The 24,412-nt window shown below is 48.0% G+C and overlaps 1 protein-coding gene across 1 annotated transcript; it reads left to right on the forward strand.

Moving 5' to 3' along the window:
- The first annotated feature begins 352 nt into the window (after positions 1–352).
- Positions 353–22,571, forward strand: LOC123080945 (uncharacterized). Its single transcript, XM_044503896.1, has 2 exons — positions 353–912; positions 20,788–22,571. Exons 1-2 carry the CDS (start codon positions 400–402, stop codon positions 22,453–22,455), a joined length of 2,181 nt encoding a protein of 726 aa, XP_044359831.1. The 5' UTR covers positions 353–399; the 3' UTR covers positions 22,456–22,571.
- The last annotated feature ends 1,841 nt before the right edge of the window (positions 22,572–24,412 follow it).

Below are 24,412 nucleotides of genomic sequence, written 5' to 3' on the forward strand. Positions count from 1 at the left end.
TTGACAGATACTACATACAACATACCAAAGGCAAGTGGTGGTAACTACCACAGTTTGTAGGAAATATTTGTAGTGGATACACTCACCCTTGAACGCACCCACGCACACACTACCCCTATGAGCACCTTCGAGAGACTCAGCCGTCATATCATCTTGAGATTTACAAAAACACCATAGACGCCTCGTCCGTAGTCGATTGGAACGTCTCTTTTTGAGGGGACCAAGAATACCTATTTCTTTTATTAGTAGGTATAAATATAGATATAGATATATATAGTAGTAGTGCAAGAAACTTTTTCCAAAGAAAAGGGGCACACCGTACCTGATGCAAGGATATATAGGAGTGAGGTTTGAGCGCCTACTTGGCCGCAAGCGAGAGGAGAGCAGGGGCAGGAAACCATGGCTGCCGACATGAACCAATGCCACTGCGCCCCCGCTCCCAGTGCTTTGCCAGAGACAAATAGTAACTTAGCCAAGCTGGTACCATTTGGTATCGGAGCTCTGGTCGTCGTAGGCGTCGTCATGCTGTTCGTCCTGCACGTCCTCGGCTGCTTACGCCGGAGGTCGAGCAACAAGGCCCTCCACGGCGTCGTGGTGGGGGCCTACTCCCTCTCCTACGCGCTGGTCAGCTACACCCTCGGGCTGATGCAGTCTTCCACGTACTACGTCTACGAGTTTTCCATATGGGCGGTGTGCCTGCTCCTGCTCGTCGGCAGCGCCGACTGCCTGACGGCCAGCAGCCTCAACGACATCGAGAGTTGGAAGAGCCACATCGTGAAGCACCTCATCCACGGAATGTGGGGGGTGTGGATCGTTCTGTACGTCGGCTTGCTGCCGGGGACGTCGGACTTCCCGGTGACCATGAAGGTGGCGCTCTGGTTCATGCTGTTCATCATCCTGCTCAAGTCGTACATGCTGATGCCGACGAGCCAGAATCGTAGGTTGCTCTGCATCCTGATGAACCCCAGAAACAACCTGATCCCCGCAGATGACATGATCCACACGGGTTTGAGGATCAATTGGGCGAGCTTGGACCGCAGCCCAATGACAGAGATGAGGATAAACACGAGGCCCTCGATGAAGACCACGGCGAGTGCCTTGCAGTAGGAGAGCGTGCTGGAGCCATAAAAGCCGACTACAGTGTATGTGAAGTAGGCGTTGGTGCCCATGCCGAGGGCGAGCGCGATGGGGAGGTCGGCGAAGGCACCCATGATGAAGGAGCCGATGATGGACGAGGCGGCGGTGGCGACGATGTTGGAAATATGCCCTAGAGGCAATAATAAAATGGTTATTATTATATTTCCTTGTTCATGATAATTGTCTATTGTTCATGCTATAATTGTATTAACTGGAAACCGTAATACATGTGTGAATACATAGACCACAACATGTCCCTAGTAAACCTGTAGTTGACTAGCTCGTTGATCAATAGATGGTTATGGTTTCCTGACCATGGACATTGGATGTCATTGATAACGGGATCACATTATTAGGAGAATGATGTGATGGACAAGACCCAATCCTAAGCATAGCACAAGATCGTGTAGTTCGTTTGCTAGAGCTTTTCTAATGTCAAGTATCATTTCCTTAGACCATGAGATTGTGCAACTCCCGGATACCGTAGGAATGCTTTGGGTGTACCAAACGTCACAACGTAACTGGGTGGCTATAAAGGTGCACTACAGGTATCTCCAAAAGTGTCTGTTGGGTTGGCACGAATCGAGACTGGGATTTGTCACTCCGTATGACGGAGAGGTATCTCTGGGCCCACTCGGTAATGCATCATCATAATGAGCTCAATGTGACTAAGGAGTTAGTCACGGGATCATGCATTACGGTACGAGTAAAGTGACTTGCCGGTAACGAGGTTGAACAAGGTATTGGGATACCGACGATCGAATCTCGGGCAAGTAACGTACCGATTGACAAAGGGAATTGTATACGGGATTGATTGAATCCTCGACATCGTGGTTCATCCGATGAGATCATCGTGGAACATGTGGGAGCCAACATGGGTATCCAGATCCCGCTGTTGTATTGACCGGAGAGTCGTCTCGGTCATGTCTGTATGTCTCCCGAACCCGTAGGGTCTACACACTTAAGGTTCGGTGACGCTAGGGTTGTAGAGATATTAGTATGCGGAAATCTGAAAGTTGTTCGGAGTCCCAGATGAGATCCCGGACGTCACGAGGAGTTCCGGAATGGTCCGGAGGTGAAGAATTATACATAGGAAGTCCAGTTTCGGCCACCGGGAAAGTTTCGGGGGTCACCGGTATTGTACCGGGACCACCGGAAGGGTCCCGGGGGTCCACCAGGTGGGGCCACCTATCCCGGAGGGCCCCATGGGCTGAAGTGGGGAAGGGAATCAGCCCCTGGTGGGCTGGTGCGCCCCCCTTGGGCCTCCCCTGCGCCTAGGGTTGGAAACCCTAGGGGTGGGGGGGCGCCCCACTTGGCTTGGGGGGCAAGCCACCCCCTTGGCCGCTGCCCCCCCCCCCCTTGGAGATGGGATCTCCCAGGGCCGGCGCCCCCCTAGGGGGCCTATATAAAGGGGGGAGGTAGGCAGCCACACCACAGCCCCTGGCGCCTCCCTCTCCCTCCCGTGACACCTCTCCCTCTCGCTGTGCTTGGCGAAGCCCTGCCGAGATCCCCGCTACTTCCACCACCACGCCGTCGTGCTGCTGGATCTCCATCAACCTCTCCTTCCCCCTTGCTGGATCAAGAAGGAGGAGACGTCTTCCCCAACCGTACGTGTGTTGAACGCGGAGGTGCCGTCCGTTCGGCGCTCGGTCATCGGTGATTTGGATCACGACGAGTACGACTCCATCACCCCCGTTCACTTGAACGCTTCCGCTCGCGATCTACAAGGGTATGTAGATGCACTCATCTCTCTCGTTGCTAGATGACTCCATAGATTGATCTTGGTGACACGTAGGAAAATTTTGAATTTCTGCTACGTTCCCCAACAGTGGTATCAGAGCCAGGTCTATGCGTAGATTCTATGCACGAGTAGAACACAAAGTAGTTGTGGGCGATGATTTGTTCAATTTGCTTACCGTTACTAGTCTTATCTTGATTCGGCGGCATTGTGGGATGAAGCGGCCCGGACCGACCTTACACGTACTCTTACGTGAGACAGGTTCCACCGGCTGACATGCACTTGATGCATAAGGTGGCTAGCGGGTGTCTGTCTCTCCCACTTTAGTTGGATCGGATTCGATGAAAAGGGTCCTTATGAATGGTAAATAGAAATTGGCATATCACCGTTGTGGCTTTTGCGTAGGTAAGAAACGTTCTTGCTAGAAACCCATAGCAGCCACGTAAAACATGCAACAACAATTAGAGGACGTCTAACTTGTTTTTGCAGGGTATGCTATGTGATGTGATATGGCCAAAAGGATGTGATGAATGATATATGTGATGTATGAGATTGATCATGTTCTTGTAATAGGAATCACGACTTGCATGTCAATGAGTATGACAACCGGCAGGAGCCATAGGAGTTGTCTTTATTTTTTGTATGACCTGCGTGTCATTGAATAACGCCATGTAAATTACTTTACTTTATTGCTAAACGCGTTAGCCATAGAAGTAGAAGTAATCGTTGGCGTGACAACTTCATGAAGACACGATGATGGAGATCATGATGATGGAGATCATGGTGTCATGCCGGTGACGAAGGTGATCATGCCGCGCCTCGAAGATGGAGATCAAAGGCGCAAGATGATATTGGCCATATCATGTCACTTTATGATTTGCATGTGATGTTTTTCATTTTTACATATTATTTGCTTAGAACGACGGTAGCATAAATAAGATGATCCCTCACTAAAATTTCAAGAGACGTGTTCCCCCTAACTGTGCACCATTGCGAAGGTTCGTTGTTTCGAAGCACCACGTGATGATCGGGTGTGATAGATTCTAACGTTCGCATACAACGGGTGTTGACGAGCCTAGCATGTACAGACATGGCCTCGGAACACATGCGAAACACTTGGGTTGACTTGACGAGCCTAGCATGTACAGACATGGCCTCGGAACACAAGAGATCGAAAGGTCGAACATGAGTCGTATAGTAGATGCGATCAACATGGAGATGTTCACCGATGATGACTAGTCCGTCTCACGTGATGATCGGACACGGCCTAGTTTGACTCGGATCATGTATCACTTAGATGACTAGAGGGATGTCTATCTGAGTGGGAGTTCATTAAATAATCAGATGAACTTAATTATCATGAACATAGTCAAAAGGTCTTTGCAAATTATGTCATAGCTTACGCTTTAGTTCTACTGTTTAAGATATGTTCCTAGAGAAAATTTAGTTGAAAGTTGATAGTAGCAATTATGCGGACTGGGTCCGTAAACTGAGGATTGTCCTCATTGCTGCACAGAAGGCTTATGTCCTTAATGCACCGCTCGGTGTGCTGAACCTCAGCGTCGTCTGTAGATGTTGCGAAACATCTGAGATACACGTTTTGATGACTACATGATAGTTCAGTGCGTAATGCTAACGGTTTAGAATTGTGGCACCAAAGACGTTTTTGAAACGTCGCAGAACATATGAGATGTTCCGAAAACTGAAATTGGGATTTCAGACTAGTGCCCACGTCAAGAGGTATGAGACCTCTAACAAGTTTCTTAAGCCTGCAAACTAAGGGAGAAAAGCTCAATCGTTGAGCATATGCTCAGATTGTCTTCCAGATGAGATAGTGATGGTTCTCCATAGTCACTGACATCAAGCTATTAGAGCTTCGTGATGAACTATAACATATCAGGGATAGACATGATGATCCTTGAGCAACTCGTGATGTTTGACACCGCGAAAGTAGAAATCAAGTAGGAACATCAATTGTTGATGGTTAGTAAAACCACTAGTTTCAAGAAGGGCAAGGGAAAGAAGGGATACTTCATGAAACGGCAAATCAGTTGCTGCTCTAGTGAAGAAACCCTAGGTTGAACCCAAACCCGAAACTAAGTGCTTCTGTAATGAGGGGAACGGTCACTGAAGCAGAATTACCCTAGATACTTGGTAGATGAGAAGGTAGGCAAGGTCGACAGAAGTATATTGGATATACATTATATTAATGTGTACTTTACTAGTACTCCTAGTAGCACCGGCTATTAGATACCGGTTCGGTTGCTAAGTGTTGGTAACTCGAAATAAAAGGCTACGGAATAAATGGAGACTAGCTAAAGGTGAGATGACGATATGTGTTGGAAGTGTTTCCAAGGTTGATGTGATCAAGCATCGCATGCTCCCTCTACCATCGAGATTGGTGTTAAACCTAAATAATTGTTATTTGGTGTTTGCGTTGACCATAGAGATGATTGGATTATGTTTATCGCAATACGGTTATTCATTTAAGGAGAATAATGGTTACTCTGTCTATTTGAATAATACCTTCAATGGTCTTGCACCTAAAATGAATGGTTTATTGAATCTCGATCGTAGTGATACACATGTTCATGCCAAAAGATATAAGATAATAATGATAGTACCACATACTTGTGGCACTGCCACTTGAGTCATATTGGTATAAAACGCATGAAGAAGCTCCATGTTGCTGGATCTTTGAACTCACTCGTTTTTGAAAAGATTGAGACATGCGAACCATGTCTATTAGTATATATGCATGAAGAAAGTCCATACAGATGGATCGTTTGGACTCACTTGATTTTGAATCACTTGAGACATGCAAATCATACCACATGGGCAAGATGACTGAAAGGCCTTGTTTTCAGTAAGATGGAACAAGAAAGCAACTTGTTGGAAGTAATACATTTTGATGTGTGCAGTCCAATGAATGCTGAGGCATGCAGTGGATATCGTTATGTTCTTGCTTCACAGATGATTTGAGTAGATGCTAAGAATATTTACTTGATGAAATACAAGTCTGAATTATTGAAAGGGTCAAGTAATTTCAGAGTGAAGTTGAAGATCGTCGTGACAAGAGGATAAAATGTCTGTGATATGATCATAGAGATGAATATCTGAGTTACGAGTTTGGCACACAATTAAGACATTGTGGAAATTGTTTCACAACTAATACTGCCTGGAACACCATAGTGTGATGGTGTGTCGGAACATCATAACTGCACCCTATTGGATATGGTGCATACCATGATGTCTCTTATCGAATTACCGCTATCGTTTATGGGCTAGGCATTAGAGACAACCGCATTCACTTTAAATAGGGCACCACGCAATTCCGTTGAGACGACACCGTATGAACTATGGTTTAGAGAAACCTAAGCTGTTGTTTCTTAAAAGTTTCGGGCTGCGACGCTTATGTAAAAAAAAAGTTTCAGGCTGATAAGCTCGAACCCAAAGCGGATAAATGCATCTTCATAGGATATCCGAAACAGTTGGGTATACCTCCTATTTCAGATCTGGAAGCAAAAGTGATTGTTTCTAGAAACGGGTCTTTTCTCGAGGAAAAGTTTCTCTCGAAAGAATTGAGTGGGAGGATGGTGGAGACTTGATGAGGTTATTGAACCGTCACATCAACTAGTGTGTAGCAGGGCACAAGAAGTTGTTCCTGTGGCACCTACACCAATTGAAGTGGAAGCTTATGATAGTGATCATGAAACTTCGGATCAAGTCACTACCAAACCTCGTAGGACGACAACGATGCGTACTACTTCAGAGTGGTACGTAATCCTGTCTTGGAAGTCATGCTACTATACAACAATGAACCTACGAGCTATGGAGAAGCGATGATGGGCCCGGATTCCGACGAATGGCTCGAGGCCATAAATTCCGAGAGAGGATCCATGTATAAAAACAAAGTGTAGACTTTGGAAGAACTACTTGATGGTCGTAAGGCTGGTGGGTGCAGATGGATTTTAAAAGGAAGACGGACAATGATGGTAAATGTCACCATTAAGAAAGCTCGACTTGTCGTTAAGATGTTTTCCGACAAGTTCAAGGAGTTGACTACGACGAGGGTTTCTCACTCATAGCGATGCTAAGAGTCTGTTGGAATTATATTAGCATTTACTGCATTATTTATGAAATCTTGCAGATAGGATGTCAAAACATTGTTTCCTCGACGATTTTCTTGAGGAAAGGTTGTATGTGATACAACCAGAAGGTTTTGTCAATCATGAAATATGCTAACAAGTATGCAAAGCTCCAGCAATCCTTCTAAGGACTGGAGTAAGCATCTCGGAGTTGGAATGTACGCTTTGATGAGGTGATCAAAGATTTTGGGTTTATACAAAGTTTAAGAGAAACTTCTATTTCCAAAGAAGTGAGTGGGAGCACTATAGAATTTTTTGATGAGTATATGTTGTTAACATATTGTTGATCAGAAATGATGTAGAATTTCTGGAAAGCATAAAGGGTTATTTGAAAAGTGTTTTTCAATGGAAAACCTGGATTAAGCTACTTGAACATTGAGCATCAAGCTCTATAAGGATAGATCAAAAACGCTTAATAGTACTTTCAAATGAATACATACCGTGACAAGATTTTGAAGGAGTTCAAAATAGATCGGCAAAGAAGGAGTTCTTGGCTGTGTTACAAGGTGTGAGTATTGAGTAAGACTCAAGACCTGACCACGGCAGAAGAGAGAGAAAGGACGAAGGTCGTCCCCTATGCTTTAGACGTAGGCTCTACAGTACGTTTATCTGTGTACCGCACCTGAAGTGTGCCTTGCCATGAGTTAGTCAAGGGGTACAATAGTGATCCGGGAATGGATCACATGACAGCGGTCGAACTTATCCTTAGTATCTAGTGGACTAAGGAATTTTCTCGATTATGGAGGTGGTAAAACAGTTCATCGTAAAGGGTTACGTCAATGCAAACTTTGACACTAATCCGGATGACTCTGAGTAGTAAACCGGATTCGTATAGTAGAGCAGTTATTTGGAACAGCTCCTAGTAGCGCGTGGTAGCTGCATCTACAAGATGACATAGAGATTTGTAAAGCACACACGGATCTGAATGTTGCAGACTCATTGACTAAAACCTCTCTCGTAAGCATGACATGATCAAACCCTAGAACTCATTGAGTGTTAATCACATGGTGATGTGAACTAGATTATTGACTCTACTGCAAGTGGGAGACTGTTGGAAATATGCCCTAGAGGCAATAATAAAATGGTTATTATTATATTTCCTTGTTCATGATGATTGTCTATTGTTCATGCTATAATTGTATTAACTGGAAACCGTAATACATGTGTGAATACATAGTCCACAACATGTCCCTAGTAAGCCTCTAGTTGACTAGCTCGTTGATCAATAGATGGTTATGGTTTCCTGACCATGGACATTGGATGCCATTGATAAAGGGATCACATCATTAGGAGAATGATGTGATGGACAAGACCCAATCCTAAGCATAGCACAAGATCGTGTAGTTCGTTTGCTAGAGCTTTTCTAATGTCAAGTATCATTTCCTTATACCATGAGATTGTGTAACTCCCGGATACCGTAGGAATGCTTTGGGTGTACCAAACGTCACAACGTAACTGGGTGGCTATAAAGGTGCACTACAGGTATCTCCAAAAGTGTCTGTTGGGTTGGCACGAATCGAGACTGGGATTTGTCACTCCGTATGACGGAGAGGTATCTCTGGGCCCACTCGGTAATGCATCATCATAATGAGCTCAATGTGACTAAGGAGTTAGTCACGGGATCATGCATTACGGTACGAGTAAAGTGACTTGCCGGTAACGAGATTGAACAAGGTATTGGGATACCGATGATCGAATCTCGGGCAAGTAACGTAACGATTGACAAAGGGAATTGTATACGGGATTGATTGAATCCTCGACATCGTGGTTCATCCGATGAGATCATCGTGGAACATGTGGGAGCCAACATGGGTATCCAGATCCCGCTGTTGGTTATTGACCGGAGAGTCGTCTCGGTCATGTCTGCATGTCTCCCGAACCCGTAGGGTCTACACACTTAAGGTTCGGTGACGCTAGGGTTGTAGAGATATTAGTATGCGGAAATCCAAAAGTTGTTCGGAGTCCCAGATGAGATCCCGGACGTCACGAGGAGTTCCGGAATGGTCCGGAGGTGAAGAATTATATATAGGAAGTCCAGTTTCGGCCACCGGGAAAGTTTCGGGGGTCACCGGTATTGTACCGGGACCACCGGAAGGGTCCCGGGGGTCCACCGGGTGGGGCCACCTATCTCGGAGGGCCCCATGGGCTGAAATGGGGAAGGGAACCAGCCCCTGGTGGGCTGGTGCGCCCCCCTTGGACCTCCCCTGCGCCTAGGGTTGGAAACCCTAGGGGTGGGGGGGCGCCCCACTTGGCTTGGGGGGCAAGCCACCCCCTTGGCCGCCGCCCCCCTTGGAGATAGGATCTCCCAGGGCCGGTGCCCCCCAGGGGGCCTATATAAAGGGGGGGAGGAGGGCAGCCACACCACAGCCCCTGGCGCCTCCCTCTCCCTCCCGTGACACCTCTCCCTCTCGCTGTGCTTGGCGAAGCCCTGCCGAGATCCCCGCTACTTCCACCACCACGCCGTCGTGCTGCTGGATCTCCATCAACCTCTCCTTCCCCCTTGCTGGATCAAGAAGGAGGAGACGTCTTCCCCAACCGTACGTGTGTTGAACGCGGAGGTGCCGTCCGTTCGGCGCTCGGTCATCGGTGATTTGGATCACGACGAGTATGACTCCATCAACCCCGTTCACTTGAACGCTTCCGCTCGCGATCTACAAGGGTATGTAGATGTACTCATCTCTCTCGTTGCTAGATGACTCCATAGATTGATCTTGGTGACACGTAGGAAAATTTTGAATTTCTGTTACGTTCCCCAACAGACGATGAGGTCGCGACGCATGCGGGAGAGGGAGGCGGCGCAGCCGGGGTCGGCGGGCGACGGGAACTAGCAATCGTCTTCGGTGCAGGTTGCACCCGAGTCGGAGAGGATGGAGGCGTTGACGGCGAGGATGTAGGCCATTGCGAGGAGCGTGGTGGTGCTGGTGAGGAGCTCGGTGGTGAAGGTGCCACCCCCCCCCCTCGCGCGCGCTGCCAGGCGGAAGTTTCGGCCCACCTAGGACCGCTCCACCGCGGCGTTGAGGCGGCCCACCCTCGTCGTCGCGACCTGTCCACCATCATCGGTTCGCGAGATGATGGGGCTAGTCATGGCGGTATCTGGCTGCTGGAGTGTGTGTGTGTGTGTGTGTGTGTGTGTGTGTGTGTGTGTGTGTGTGTGTGTGTGTTGGATCCTTTGAATGGGTGGGGATTCGGGAAGGAGATTTGGGGGAGAAGAGGTAGCCTCCGACAGCTGATTTGGGGGAAGGACAGACAGGAAGAGGAGGAAGAATAGTGTGGTTGTTGGTTAGGTTTTTGGTTCGGTTTTGTGTTTGGTGGGCGGGCAGCTAGATTTCCAATTTGGTAGTGGTAGCGCGGGTAGCAAACCCACGCTACTACTAAGATGGGCCCACCAGTGGATTTCATGGACCTATAGTAGTAGTGCGGTTTGTACCTCACATGCTACAACTATTTTCTTAGTAGTATGACATGTGATACAACCCACGCTACTACGGCCTGTCCGCGGGGCACGGTTAGGGATATTTAATAGTACCGTGTTTTTTTGGGTCACGCACTACCAGTAATATTTACTAGTAGCACGGGTCTGCGGGCAATGCTACGTAAGTAGCAGTAGCACACGATCAATATAACACACCATTAGTAAATGATTGCCTATAACCTTTTTCCTAGTAGTGTCATATTATGAAGAGAGAACTGCCATGTTGTACCATGTTGTGAAGAAAGAAATACTACGCTACGATAATACAGAAACTTGTCATGTGTTCCGGCGTTGCCATGTTGTGACATAGAAAATGCGAGTGACTATTTTCCATTCGACTGAAATAGAATTCGCCTTCATTCAAATTTCGGTTTGTCTAGAGCACGTCTAGACAGTGGTGGAGACCAGGGTGTGTGTGTAGTTTATCCGCAGCGTTCAGAATTACTCCGGTGAACCAATCTGTGGTTGTATGATTAGGTGGACAGTAGTATCCCAGTCCACCATGGTTCAAGTCCTGGTGCTAGCTTTTATCCTGGATTTATTTCAGAATTTTCGGCGATGCGCTTTCAGTGAGAGGAGACGTTTTCGTCCACTATGGAGGGCCCACGGTAACTTCGTAAAATCTCAACAGGATATGCCAGCTCAGTCTCTCGGATATGTTCATAAGGGTAGGATATACGTTCATTGTGGTGAGTGTATGAGCGCGTATATAAGCGCTATTGTGTGTACTGTGTTAAAAACAAAAAATCACACCGCAATGCACAACGTTGGTACCGATGACGTGCACCTGTGGCTTCTACACGGACTCACTGATTTGACATACCCCATCAGCTTTGTGCCAAGTCTTTTTTGCACTCAAGATATGACATAACACATCACCTTTGTGCTCGAGATTCTTGCATACTTTAGCTGTGTAGCCCTTTTTCCACACTGGAACACCACCAGCACCGGTAGGTAGCACCATGTACTGGCCCTTTCACATCACCTGTAGGTGAGTGAGCAATGACCTTGGGACAGGCACCAGAGGCCTTTGAACAGTTGGATATGCTTCCAAGAGATTGAGCAATCTCTCCTAGACATTGGGTTCTCTTCACTTGTTCCAATGAATCCACATGTCCACCAAAAAAGAACCCTATGGAATCCATGTACATGTGCTCATTACCTGTCACTCTGTTACTTGATTCTGTGTCTGTAGGTTATATCCCGTTGTTCAGACACTTTACTACGTGCTCATGGTTGTGGCTTTAAGTAAACAACATCTAAAATTGGGGATGGAGTTCAGTTACTCTTACATAGCTCAGTTAGCTTGTCTACAAGGACGAGCTACTAGTTTGCTTGCTTATGTGTACATAAATTAATCTCTAGTGGTTAAAGTTTTTTTTTAGAACGAAGGCTCAAGGATGAGCTCGGCTTTGAATTAACAAAGCCATCAACCGGCCAGGTATTACAGCCAACAAGTGCCAGCCCAACGCCACTTACAAATAAAATAAAACACGAGCGGCCCAAACATACATGGGTGCCGAAGAACACAGCAACAACGTGATTCTCTTGGTTGCAGCTTAAGGGAACTTCAGCTAATGTTGGTGATGGATTCGGTCACTGTCACCTTGCTAGGTTGGAAGCTAGTATCAGTTAGGTTGCATCCACTAAGTGGGGGCTGAAGACTGCTAGCCGTTGTTGACGAGCAGGATGACAATCACAACAGGTTGAATGGTACGATCCCCGCGTTCTCCTGATGCCCCAGCTACTGCTTTGCGTGCTCATTTGTTCCCTCTCATCTTTGGTTTCCTATCAGGAACAAACTTAACTGGCCCCTTTTTAATGGACGGACTTGCTGAGGTGCCAGAAATCACATATTTGACCTGAGGGCGAAATCAAATCATAAACTGACCTGCTTTCGAAAAAATTTCACTCGGCTGACCCTTTCGTGTGGCGCCCGACAGCTAGGCGCCGCACACTACCAATGCAGCGCCTCTGCCTTAGGCGTCGCACCTCTTGCCAGCGTGGCAGCCCTGGTCCAGTTGCGGCCCCCACAGACAGCACTGCAGCGCCTAAGGCTTAGGCGCCACACTGTGTAAAGTGCAGCGCCTAAGGCTTAGGCGCCACACTGTGTAAAGTGCAGCGCCTATCTCCAGGGCCAGCCCCTCTCAGCAGTTCTTCCCCCTCTCTGAGGAAGTTGCTCTGATTACAGAGAGCGGCGGCGGCGGCGCCCCCTTCGGATCCCCCCCACACCCCTCTCAGATCTGAAGTTTTGAGGCCCGGATTCGATCTCCAATCCCTCCTACTAGGTAAACTCCTCCGTTCCCTTTCTTTTCCTCCGTAAATGCGTTGCAATTTTAGGGATTTGCCCAAGATTAGGTGGAACCTTTGATTTGCTTGGTTTGGATCTTTGTTTGCCCAAGATTAGGTGGAACCTTTGATCCCCCCCCCCACACACACACTATATGATTCTTGTTAGTGAAACCTAGATTGTAAATTTTTTAGATATATATATGAGATGCCTAGTTTTGTAGATAATTATGAGATGTTGAGTTTTGTAGCTATATGTGAGATGTTGAGTTTTTTAGATATATATGAAATGTTTGGTTTATTTGAAATATGAGATGTTGATTTACTTGAACACATATGACATACTAGATATATATGATAATTTACAATCATTTATTCATTGTGTGAGAAGGAGATGTTGAGATTCTTGTAGATGAATACATATGAGATGTTTAGATGAACACATATGAAATGTTGAGTGTTTACCGATATTTGAGATGAACTCATATATGTTTATTGTTTGAAATTTGTAAGGATGGTTTGGCTTCTCGACGATGTCTACGACACGAAACACCGGGCCTACATGATGCGCGAGAAGGAGATGGTAATAACGAGTAATCTAAATATTTTGCAAATTTGCCTTAAGTTGAAATTTACATGCCCTAAGATTTGTCATTACTTGTTTTTTGCAGAAGCTTGAACCTTTGAAGATTCGGTATCACGGGGTCTCTGGTCCTGCCATGCCTTACGATGAGCGGTACACACCGTACATCAAGCAGGCAGGACTACTCCCGTGGATTCAGTTGGTCAGCCGGTCCACGCCGAATCTGAACACTCCACTGGTGTCCGCTCTTGCTGATCGGTGGAGGCCGGAGACGCATAGTTTCCATCTTCGGACTGGGGATATTACCGTGACGCTCGAGGATGTCTCGTTGATCACCGGTCTTGCTATCGACGGGATGCCTCTCTGTATGAGCACCGATTCTGATGGCTGGCGCGAGCAGATGATTGCTCTTATCAGTATGGCTCCTACTGAGGCTGAGGCTGATGTAGAGGAGGGAGAAGAGAAGAAGAAGAGGGAAAGGAAAGCAGACGGAGCTGCTTTCACGTGGATTCAAACTCACTTTGCGACGTGCCCTCCGGATGCCACTGATGATGTGATCCAGACACATGCTCGTGTCTACATGTGGTATGTTGTGTCGAGGACTTTGTTTCCTGACTCCACTGGCAAGAACGCTCCATGGATGTGGCTGAAGGCGTTGACCGTCTTCGATAGCAAATGGAGCTGGGGTTCAGCGACTCTTGCCTACTTGTATCGATAGGTAGTTGGTCTGTTTTGTGATCAACTCATTTCTTCATTAGCAATGCAAGCTTGCTGTCAAGTTAACATTGTTTTTCTTTCATATGCAGCTGGACGATGCGTGTTGCAGGATCACAGATAGTGCAGGCATTGGTGGTAATATGCTTCTACTTTCTGTATGGAGCTGGGAGCGTCTGCCTGTTGGACGCCCGAAGAGCGTCAGGTTTAATCCTTGGTATGAAGATGAACATGACGAATTACGGCGCCCCACTTGGGCTTACAAGTGGGATGTGGTTTCCGAGATGACGAACGATGTCAATCTCATGTACCAGAAGTACGTTGCCGAGTTGGACATGATTACGCCTGAGCAGGTAACGAGGTCATTACTTCAGTCATTTCTCATGTTTGCCAGAAAAAAAGTCACCAATTTTGCATTGTTGCCCTATTTCATAGGTGGAATGGCAGCCATATGGCGCCGATGACAGACTTGGGTACACCCCGGAGTTTAGCATCAACCCGATGTGCTTGCGGGATAGGGATCTCTGGCTTATGCGGTGCCCACTGATATGCAACTGGGCTGTTGAGTTTCATTTGCCACATGGCGTGTTTTGTCAGATTGGTCTGTTCCAGCCTCACCCGCCGGAATGGGTGGATACGGACAAAGCACTTCATAGGTAAGAGAGTGTATTGACTAAGCATCGTCAGTCCTTCTTGATTTTGCTAATGTTTGGTATTGTACCATGCAGGTTGGACAGGAGAAGGCAGCGGAAGATAAAGGACTGGGACAAGCATCATGCTTCGTATGTTACCCGCTTCCAGCTTTGCGTGGAGCAAGCTCGTAGCAGTGCACGCGCCCAGCTTCGTGAGCATAATTAACCCACTTGCTTTTGATAACTACATACGATGGCTTCTTGAAAATACTCGAGTTGAGATATGCCCGCCAGCATATAATGAGGATATTCTTGAAGAACCCGTAAACTTTGAGGATCTATCGAAGGGGAAGTACAACAGAGATGTCAGGGTAGGGCAAGGAGTCCCTGCTGTTCCGGTGATTAACTATGTGGTAAAGTGTTCCTTCTTTACTTTCCCGTTGGCCGTACTACACATGTTTGAATGGCTAACGTGTTCATTCTTTCTCATCCGCAGCGCACCGAGATCAAGAAAGCAGCTGATGAGAGCCAGTCTATTCTCGAGAACACACCGGTTGGAAAAGGCAATGATGATGGTTCACTACGAGCATTCCTCAAGGTACATATCGCATTCACTATGAGAGCCAGTCTATGTTGCGGAGTTTGATGTCTTCCACACGTGTTCATGTTACAGCGTCAGGCCAAGAAGTTAAGGCGGTTATCGAATGTTCTCGGTTGCCGTGATCCTGAAGTTGATGAACCATCTGCCTCTAGGTCTGGTACACCATCAGACCCCTCATCTCACCATCAGGGGGACGATGTGAGTTCCTCATATGCTTATCTGGATGATGATGGCGTGGTCACCCAAGAGGTATGACTAATCCTTTAGATGTGATTCTCACTTGATTACGACGCCGGTCTTCACCATATTGTTTGATTGTGTGATAGGGCCATGAGCTTGATGATGACATGACTTTGGCGGACGCTCAACTTCGGTCCCCATATGTGTTCAAGCCTAGGCAGCCTAGATGCTGGTACACGCCCAACGACTTTGACAACAAAGGCAACCCAAAGGTGGTCGTAGGGACCTCGCGGATGGCTAGCTTGGATGATGAGGCGGAGGCGGAGGCGGAGGAGGAAGTGCAGGAAGAGGAGCCTCGTCCACCCAGGAAGAAGAAGATTGCCTGCAGGCGTGGCACCAGGAACACGCGCGGAAGGCATTAGTGCTTGTGTTTGTTAGTGCTCTTGTAGCCGTTTCATTAGGTCGATGAACTTGTGAGGTTATGTTATATGTTGGTGAATTCTTACTAGTGTGGTATTTGTGTTTGCGATTGCTGTGATCTCAAACCTTTCATCCGAGCGCAACTTTCTCTTCGGGCCTCGTCTCTTTACCGAAGTTGTGCTCGATCCGGAGGGCTAGAAAAAAGAAGAAAGACGAGTGTTAATTAATATGTGTACATACCAAAACAATGAATGCATCAATTAGCTAGTCAGCACAGGCTTAACTAATATATTTACCTGGCCGGACTCTGTTCGGTCACCGGAGCCGTCATCATGGGCTCCTTCTTGCACCAGCATTGGGTCACCGGAGCCATCACAATCATGTCTTTCCTCCTCCACTCTTCGATCACCATAGCCTGCTTCTTCACCCTGTTCTTCCAGACCATCATGGTCGTTAAGATACGACAAGATATCACCTCCGGCTAAGATTATGTCCCCCAACACCTCTTCTGCTTGCTGATCTCGTCCGTGCTCCATTGTTTCTGCAAATATTACAACATGGCAATTATTACACAAACATGCCAGCAGGTGGATATATTAGTGCAATCGTAGACCTAGCTTATTCCGGGTTTGGGGTGGCCTAGGCAACGCTTCAAGGGTAGGGGCGCGGCGGGAGGGGGTAGGAGACCGACATCGTTTTTTTCTAGGGTTTGGGTGTCCTCGAGAGTTTTGGTCGAGCGAGAGGGCCGGGGGGTGCTCCCGTGGTATAAGTTATCACGGTCGAGAGGGGGTATAAATATCGACCGTCCATCATGTCGAAGTTATCTGGGAGGGAGTTATATATATCGTGGTAAAAGTAACAAAATTAGACAAGTAACTATCTAAAGTAAGAATTTTTTCCTTTCAGAAAGAAGATAAGAACAAGAGGCTCACCACGGTGGTGCTGGCGACGAGATCGGCGAGGGCGATCGACGGCGGTGAAGACGGGGACGGGACGTGACGGACCGCTAAACCTAGACAAATCTCGGGGAAAATGGAGCTCGGAGGTCGAGTTTCGAGAGGACAAAGATTAACTAGTGTGGCTCAGACATTTCATCGAACACCTCATGTGCATAGGAGGTGAGCTAGAGCACCCAAATGCCCTCCCCACGCCGGCAAGAAAAAACATAGCACTCTGGAGTGCTCTGCTGTGGCGATGGGGTATATATAGGGAACTCATTGGTCCCGGTTGGTGGCACCAACCGGGACTAAAGGCCTTTGGTCCCGGTTGGTGCCACGAACCGGGACCAATGCCCCCTTTAGTCCCGGTTGGTGGCACCAACCGGGACCAAAGGCCTTGTGCTGCCCCGCGTCAAAAGTTTAGTCCCACCTCGCTAGTTGAGAGAGCTCGAGAGTGGTTTATAAGCGCTGCTGCGCCCACCCTCTCGAACTCCTCTCAACTGCAGGCTTTCGGGCCTAACTGTTCTCTTTGCCTGTGGGGCCTACTGGAACTTCTGCGGGCCTGAATCCTGGCCCATGGATGGGTTTCTAGTCGTATTCAGGCCGTGGTGGCCCAGTAGGTGGCATAATTTTTTTCCTCTTTTTTTTTATCTTTTGCTTTATTTGTTTTGTTTTGTTTCTACTTACAACAAAAACCTTATTTATTTTATTTCTAATTACTTATGTATTTTACTTTAATTATTTTATTTTTATTTATTTTACTGCTGCTATTTTTATTTATTTTACTGCTGCTATTTTTACTTAATTTATTAAGGTTTATTTATTGTAGTTACTATAGTTTATTTTATTTTATTTTATTAAGGTTTATTTAGTTTTATTAATTTTATTAAGGTTTATTTATTTTATAAATATAAAAAAATGAACATAGATGCGCTTATAGAGAAAATTCAACCTAAATTCATAATAAATTTCTATGAAATTTAGTGTGAATTTAGGTCAAATTCCCTGTATAAGGGCATCTATTTGCACTTTAAGAGAAGCTCAACAAGGCAGAGAGGGACGGCCTTATAAACTGATGTGAGCGCCCTTCGGTTGGCGAGGTGGGACTAAACACTGGCCGCAACTAGGACCAGGCCTTTAGTCCCGGTTTGTGGTAGCAACCGGGCTAAAGGCTGGTGGGCCAGGAGCGTGGCCCATTGGTCCCGGTTTGTCCCACCAACCGGGACCAAAGGGTCCGGACGAACCGGGACCAATGCCCCCACGAGGCCCGGCAGGTCCCTGGCCGCACGAACCGAACCGGGACCAATGCTCACATTAGTCCCGCTTCGTGACTGAACCGGGGCTAATGTGAAAACTGTCCTGTGACCTAAGCCCTGTTTTCTACTAGTGCGGCTAGTAGATCAATCGATCGGCCGAGATTTTGCTATACTCCCTCCGTCCGTGAATAAGTGTACTCGACGTCGTACACTTAGTTTATCCGCGGACGGAGAGAGTATGTGCTTATTCCGGCCGCGGACGGAGAGAGTATGTGCTTATTCCGGCCGCGTAGCGTATCAATTAACTAGCTTAAGGTTAGCTTGCTACGTTGCTGTGTACGGTGGGCCAAGCCAGCTTAGGGCAGGAACCAAGTCGCAAAAAAAAAGAATAAAGTTGCTTCGTCGTCGCGTGTCACCTCGCCGGAAAGTACTCGGCGTGGAGACCTCCTCCAACCCCTTCGGGCCGGCCACCCTCAACACGGCCAATATCATCCTTCCTCGACCGATCCGCAGAAGTAACACAAGCGGCTCGTGCCTTCCAGTCTAGCACCAGCCAACCCTAGAGCACAACCTCGGAGCTGGCTTGATTCGTCGAGCCGTCGCCGTAGATCTCCTGGCATTGATCTGTTTCTCTACTTTGTGATCCAGTGGATACGTGGGCATGATTTCTGCGATCGTGCGTGCGCGGTTTACATAAGAGTTCGCTTTATTAAACTCCTTCTACTAAGTATCGTACGTGTGGTGAAACACAGAGTGAGTTTTTGAGGAATTCGTATGTGGGCTGGAAACCGAGTTGGTTGTCGACAGCCACGCTAGAGTGGCGAGGAATATACGATGATATGAAACTTTTTTTTCACGTGTACCGTCATTTAATTTGAAAAACATCAGTATTGTGAGTTGATTAGGAAACAAGTTAAGGGGAATTTTTTTTAAAATGAAGGCTCAAGCAGAGCCAGGCTTTGAATTAATAAAGCCATCAACCGGCCAGGAATTACAATCACGCTTACAACAAGAAAGAAAAACAAAGAAACTGAAAACGGCAGATACAAGGTGCTACAATAGCAGCCTACAAGCACCACAACAGAAAACACAAGAAGATACTACAGTAAGACTAGCTTAATGCTGAAGGAGCCCTTCGACGCGAAAGAAACAGCGAAGTATGACAGCGAGAGAACTTCTAGAGGAAAACCCGCCTAGTGGAGATGAACACGCCCTCATCAACTCCGAAAGGAGACCACCGTCATTGAACCTTCCCTCTCCAATTCCAAAGGGGACCCCTGCCCCTCACCCTGGATCGAAGGGTGCCGGACCATTGGAAATTGGAGCAACTCACCCTGGAGCAAGGAACGGTTAATATTCTAGAGCACCTTGGGAGCTTCTCTGCATGACCAACCCACTGAGCAAAGATCGCCAGGAGAAGAGCCCAACCACAGATCACTGGTTCATACACGAAGAAACGAGGCTGCTAAAGGACCAGGACGCCCAACCACAGTTAAGGGGAAAATCCATCCTACCACTCGGTGATAGCTATCTCATATGTCTCATATATTACCATATGGTACTATACATACTACTTTATCATTTTAAAGCAAGTTACATAAAAAAATTGCATATAAACCTATAGTTTTTTTAATATTTACAAAATACGTACATATTTGTATGTAAAAAAGAGCATACTCAAAACATGGTATATACTACCTAAAAATTAGTATATATACAACCTAATCATTGGTATATACTATATACTACACATACATACTCTCGATTTTGACAGATACTACATACAACATACCAAAGGCAAGTGGTGGTAACTACCACAGTTTGTAGGAAATATTTGTAGTGGATACACTCACCCTTGAACGCACCCACGCACACACTATCCCTATGAGCACCTTCGAGAGACTCAGCCGTCATATCATCTTGAGATTTACAAAAACACCATAGACGCCTCGTCCGTAGTCGATTGGAACGTCTCTTTTTGAGGGGACCAAGAATACCTATTTCTTTTATTAGTAGGTATAAATATAGATATAGATATATATAGTAGTAGTGCAAGAAACTTTTTCCAAAGAAAAGGGGCACACCGTACCTGATGCAAGGATATATAGGAGTGAGGTTTGAGCGCCTACTTGGCCGCAAGCGAGAGGAGAGCTGGGGCAGGAAACCATGGCTGCCGACATGAACCAATGCCACTGCGCCCCCGCTCCCAGTGCTTTTCCAGAGACAAATAGTAAGTTAGCAAAGCTGGTACCATTTGGTATCGGAGCTCTGGTCGTCGTAGGCGTCGTCATGCTGTTCGTCCTGCACGTCCTCGGCTGCTTACGCCGGAGGTCGAGCAACAAGGCCCTCCACGGCGTCGTGGTGGGGGCCTACTCCCTCTCCTACGCGCTGGTCAGCTACACCCTCGGGCTGATGCAGTCTTCCAGGTACTACGTCTACGAGTTTTCCATATGGGCGGTGTGCCTGCTCCTGCTCGTCGGCAGCGCCGACTGCCTGACGGCCATCAGCCTCAACGACATCGAGAGTTGGAAGAGCCACATCGTGAAGCACCTCATCCACGGAATGTGGGGGGTGTGGATCGTTCTGTACGTCGGCTTGCTGCCGGGGACGTCGGACTTCCCGGTGACCATGAAGGTGGCGCTCTGGTTCATGCTGTTCATCATCCTGCTCAAGTCGTACGCGCGGATCGCATCCATGAGGATGGCGCGCAAATCTTACATGCTCTGCAAGAACATGAAGCGGATCGCAGACTACATGCAGGAGGATGTGCTACGGGCATGCGATGAGAGGCCCGACCCGGTGACCATGCAAGGCTACCGGTACGTGGTCTCCGGCGAGCGCAAGCAGAAATTCCTCGTGAAGCGACCCGAGTACGTGTTAACTTACGACAGGCAGTGCGTGAAGATGACCACCGTGGAGCAGATCTGGTCGTGCACGGGCAGCCTCCTGAGTTCTGACGGCGGCGGGTTGCTCAAGGACATGTGCCTCTCCATGGCCTTGTCCAAGATGCTCAACCGAAGGTTCGCTGGCTTCGAGCTAGTCGAGGCGGAGCTCGAGAAGACCCACGATTTTGTGTTCAGCGGGCTGCTCGCCGGCGACAAGCAGAAGCAGTGCGAGCGGGTGTTCAGGGTCGTGGAAGAAGAGCTTGCTTTCGTCCATGACTTGTACTACACAAGGTACCCTTATCTCTACCACAAGGGTCGCTACTTCGCCTTCTACTTGCCCTTCGCCATGATTGGCCTCTGCCTCTGGGTCATTCACCTGCTCTTCGAGCGTTTTCAGAAGAACAAGTTTCGGTTGTGGACCACTACCACAATGGTTTTAATGGTGGTGGTGGCATTCTTGGAGCTATTCCAGCTGTACCTGTACGCGGCATCAGGGTGGTGCAAGGTGGCGTTGATAAGGAGCTACGCCGCCATGCCTGCGTCTGCGTTGCAAAGGAACGGCTTCTGTCAGATGCTCATTGGTCTTCTATTGAGGTTGAAGGCGCTTCGCCCGTGGGAGGACAAGCTCGGCCAGTACTCTCTCATCGACGCGTTCGACCGAACGCGTCGTGCTAGCAAGTGCCTGCACTGCATGACATGCTGCCTAGTCGACAAGCCTAAGAAGGGTCGCCACAGAGCCAAGCCTGTCAAGGTGTCGAGGCAGCTGAAGCAAGCAGTCGTCGATTCTCTCATCGATAGCGAGGGCCGCCTCACCAATGGGGTCAGATCCCTGAGAAACAATGGCGTCGAGCAACTATTGGAGAGGGCTAGCAACAGAACGACGACGACCCACACCGTTCTGGTGTGGCACATTGCTACAACCCTCTGCAAGCACAGCCTCGATGAGCAAGCAAAAGACGGGCGGCTGCCCGGACATGATGGAAGCACCATTGACACGGACTCCTCGGTGGCCTCCAGCTTGTCGCTCTACTGCGCGTACCTCATCGCCTTCGAGCCGGATCTCTTGCCCGATCACAGCTCCGTTTCGACATTGATACTCGGGGAATCCATCACAGAAGCGCGCAAGCTGCTCAAAGGGGCCAAGACCATGAAGCGCAAGTATGAGAAGCTCATGGACATCAGTGACGGGTCCGCCGCCGGCGACGTGTCGATCGTCGTGGAGGGCGCTCGACTTGCGAGAAGGCTGAACGAGGACATCCCAGACCCGGCGCGACGCTGGAGGATCCTCTCCGAGTTCTGGGCGGAGATGATGCTGTACCTAGCGCCCTCCGACAACGCCCGGGCGCATCTGGAGGCTCTGGCGACAGGAGGTGAGTTCATCACGCACCTCTGGGCGCTGCTCACCCACGCCGGCGTGCTGCAGCGAGATCGTGGCGCTGGCGGGCCACAGGCTGCTGTCTAATCCATCCATCGCTTCAATTCAATCAGTGCACGCGCGCGGCATTGTTAATTTATTTATCGTGTTTATTTCCGGCCACGGCCATGCATCTATCTAATCCATCCATCGCTTTAATTCAATCAGTGCACGCGCGCGGCATTGTTAATTTATTTATCGTGTTTATTTCCGGCCACGGCCATGCATCTATCTACACAGTACATACTGTACGTACTAGTGTGCAATCACCTTACACGTGGGTGTGCTCCCTACTATCAAATTTCAACCTCCTTTTTCTTAGGCTTCGATGGAATGAGCATCCCTGGGAGAGGTGTAAGTGGATGAATGTATGATCTATTTATTTTTGAGCCAAAGAAGGACCCCCCCAATTTCATTAACGAAACCATCGTGTCTGAAAGGCATAAGTAGATGGACGGAGTGACTACGTGGTGTACCAAAATTTCAGACCCCCAGCGCCCCCTTCCTCATACACCGCTAGAGAATTGTCACGTCGTGAAGAGAGAACTGTCATGCTGAGGATAACCACACTATTACGGAAAAGCCTAATAATGATGCGGGTAAATTGCCTGGTAACAGCATGGGGCCCTCACTACTACTATCATGCCACATCTAAAATGTTTGTAGAAGCCTGGGGTGTCACCACCTAAATAGTAGTAGCGCGTCTGTAGTACCATGTGCTATTTGTATCCTAAATACTAGTAGCTTGCAGTTTTTTTCCGTGCTACTACTACTAATTAGGAATTAAAAAAATAAAATCTTCCAATTCCATTTTAGTATGGTCAGAAGGTTAGGGAGGTCATCCAGCCGAACAGGCAAAGTACGTCGCCGAAGACCGAGCCGCCGGGCATGAGCGCCACCATGTTGTTGCGAACGTAAACACCGCGCCATGGACAGGCGCCGCGACGTGGGGCATGCGCGGAGCGTGACCAGCGTGGACATGCTGATGCCGACGAGCCAGAATCGTAGGTTGCTCTGCATCCTGATGAACCCCAGAAACAACCTGATCCCCGCAGATGACATGATCCACACGGGTTTGAGGATCAATTGGGCGAGCTTGGACCGCAGCCCAATGACAGAGATGAGGATAAACACGAGGCCCTCGATGAAGACCACGGCGAGTGCCTTGCAGTAGGAGAGCGTGCTGGAGCCATAAAAGCCGACTACAGTGTATGTGAAGTAGGCGTTGGTGCCCATGCCGAGGGCGAGCGCGATGGGGAGGTCGGCGAAGGCACCCATGATGAAGGAGCCGATGATGGACGAGGCGGCGGTGGCGACGATGTTGGAAATATGCCCTAGAGGCAATAATAAAATGGTTATTATTATATTTCCTTGTTCATGATAATTGTCTATTGTTCATGCTATAATTATATTAACTGGAAACCGTAATACATGTGTGAATACATAGACCACAACATGTCCCTAGTAAACCTGTAGCTGACTAGCTCGTTGATCAATAGATGGTTATGGTTTCCTGACCATGGACATTGGATGTCATTGATAACGGGATCACATCATTAGGAGAATGATGTGATGGACAAGACCCAATCCTAAGCATAGCACAAGATCGTGTAGTTCGTTTGCTAGAGCTTTTCTAATGTCAAGTATCATTTCCTTAGACCATGAGATTGTGCAACTCCCGGATACCGTAGGAATGCTTTGGGTGTACCAAACGTCACAACGTAACTGGGTGGCTATAAAGGTGCACTACAGGTATCTCCAAAAGTGTCTGTTGGGTTGGCACGAATCGAGACTGGGATTTGTCACTCCGTATGACGGAGAGGTATCTCTGGGCCCACTCGGTAATGCATCATCATAATGAGCTCAATGTGACTAAGGAGTTAGTCACGGGATCATGCATTACGGTACGAGTAAAGTGACTTGCCGGTAACGAGATTGAACAAGGTATTGGGATACCGACGATCGAATCTCGGGCAAGTAACGTACCGATTGACAAAGGGAATTG

Source organism: Triticum aestivum, chromosome 3D, assembly GCF_018294505.1.
Source record: "Triticum aestivum cultivar Chinese Spring chromosome 3D, IWGSC CS RefSeq v2.1, whole genome shotgun sequence".
NCBI classification, from domain to species: domain Eukaryota; kingdom Viridiplantae; phylum Streptophyta; class Magnoliopsida; order Poales; family Poaceae; genus Triticum; species Triticum aestivum.

Coding starts and splice junctions, on each gene's coding strand:
- LOC123080945 (XM_044503896.1), top strand. CDS start 400: ATGGCTGCCGACATGAACCAATGCCACTGCGCCCCCGCTCCCAGTGCT. Junction 913..20,787: donor TCATCCTGCTCAAGTCGTAC/ATGCTGATGCCG, acceptor CTCAAGTCGTAC/GCGCGGATCGCATCCATGAG.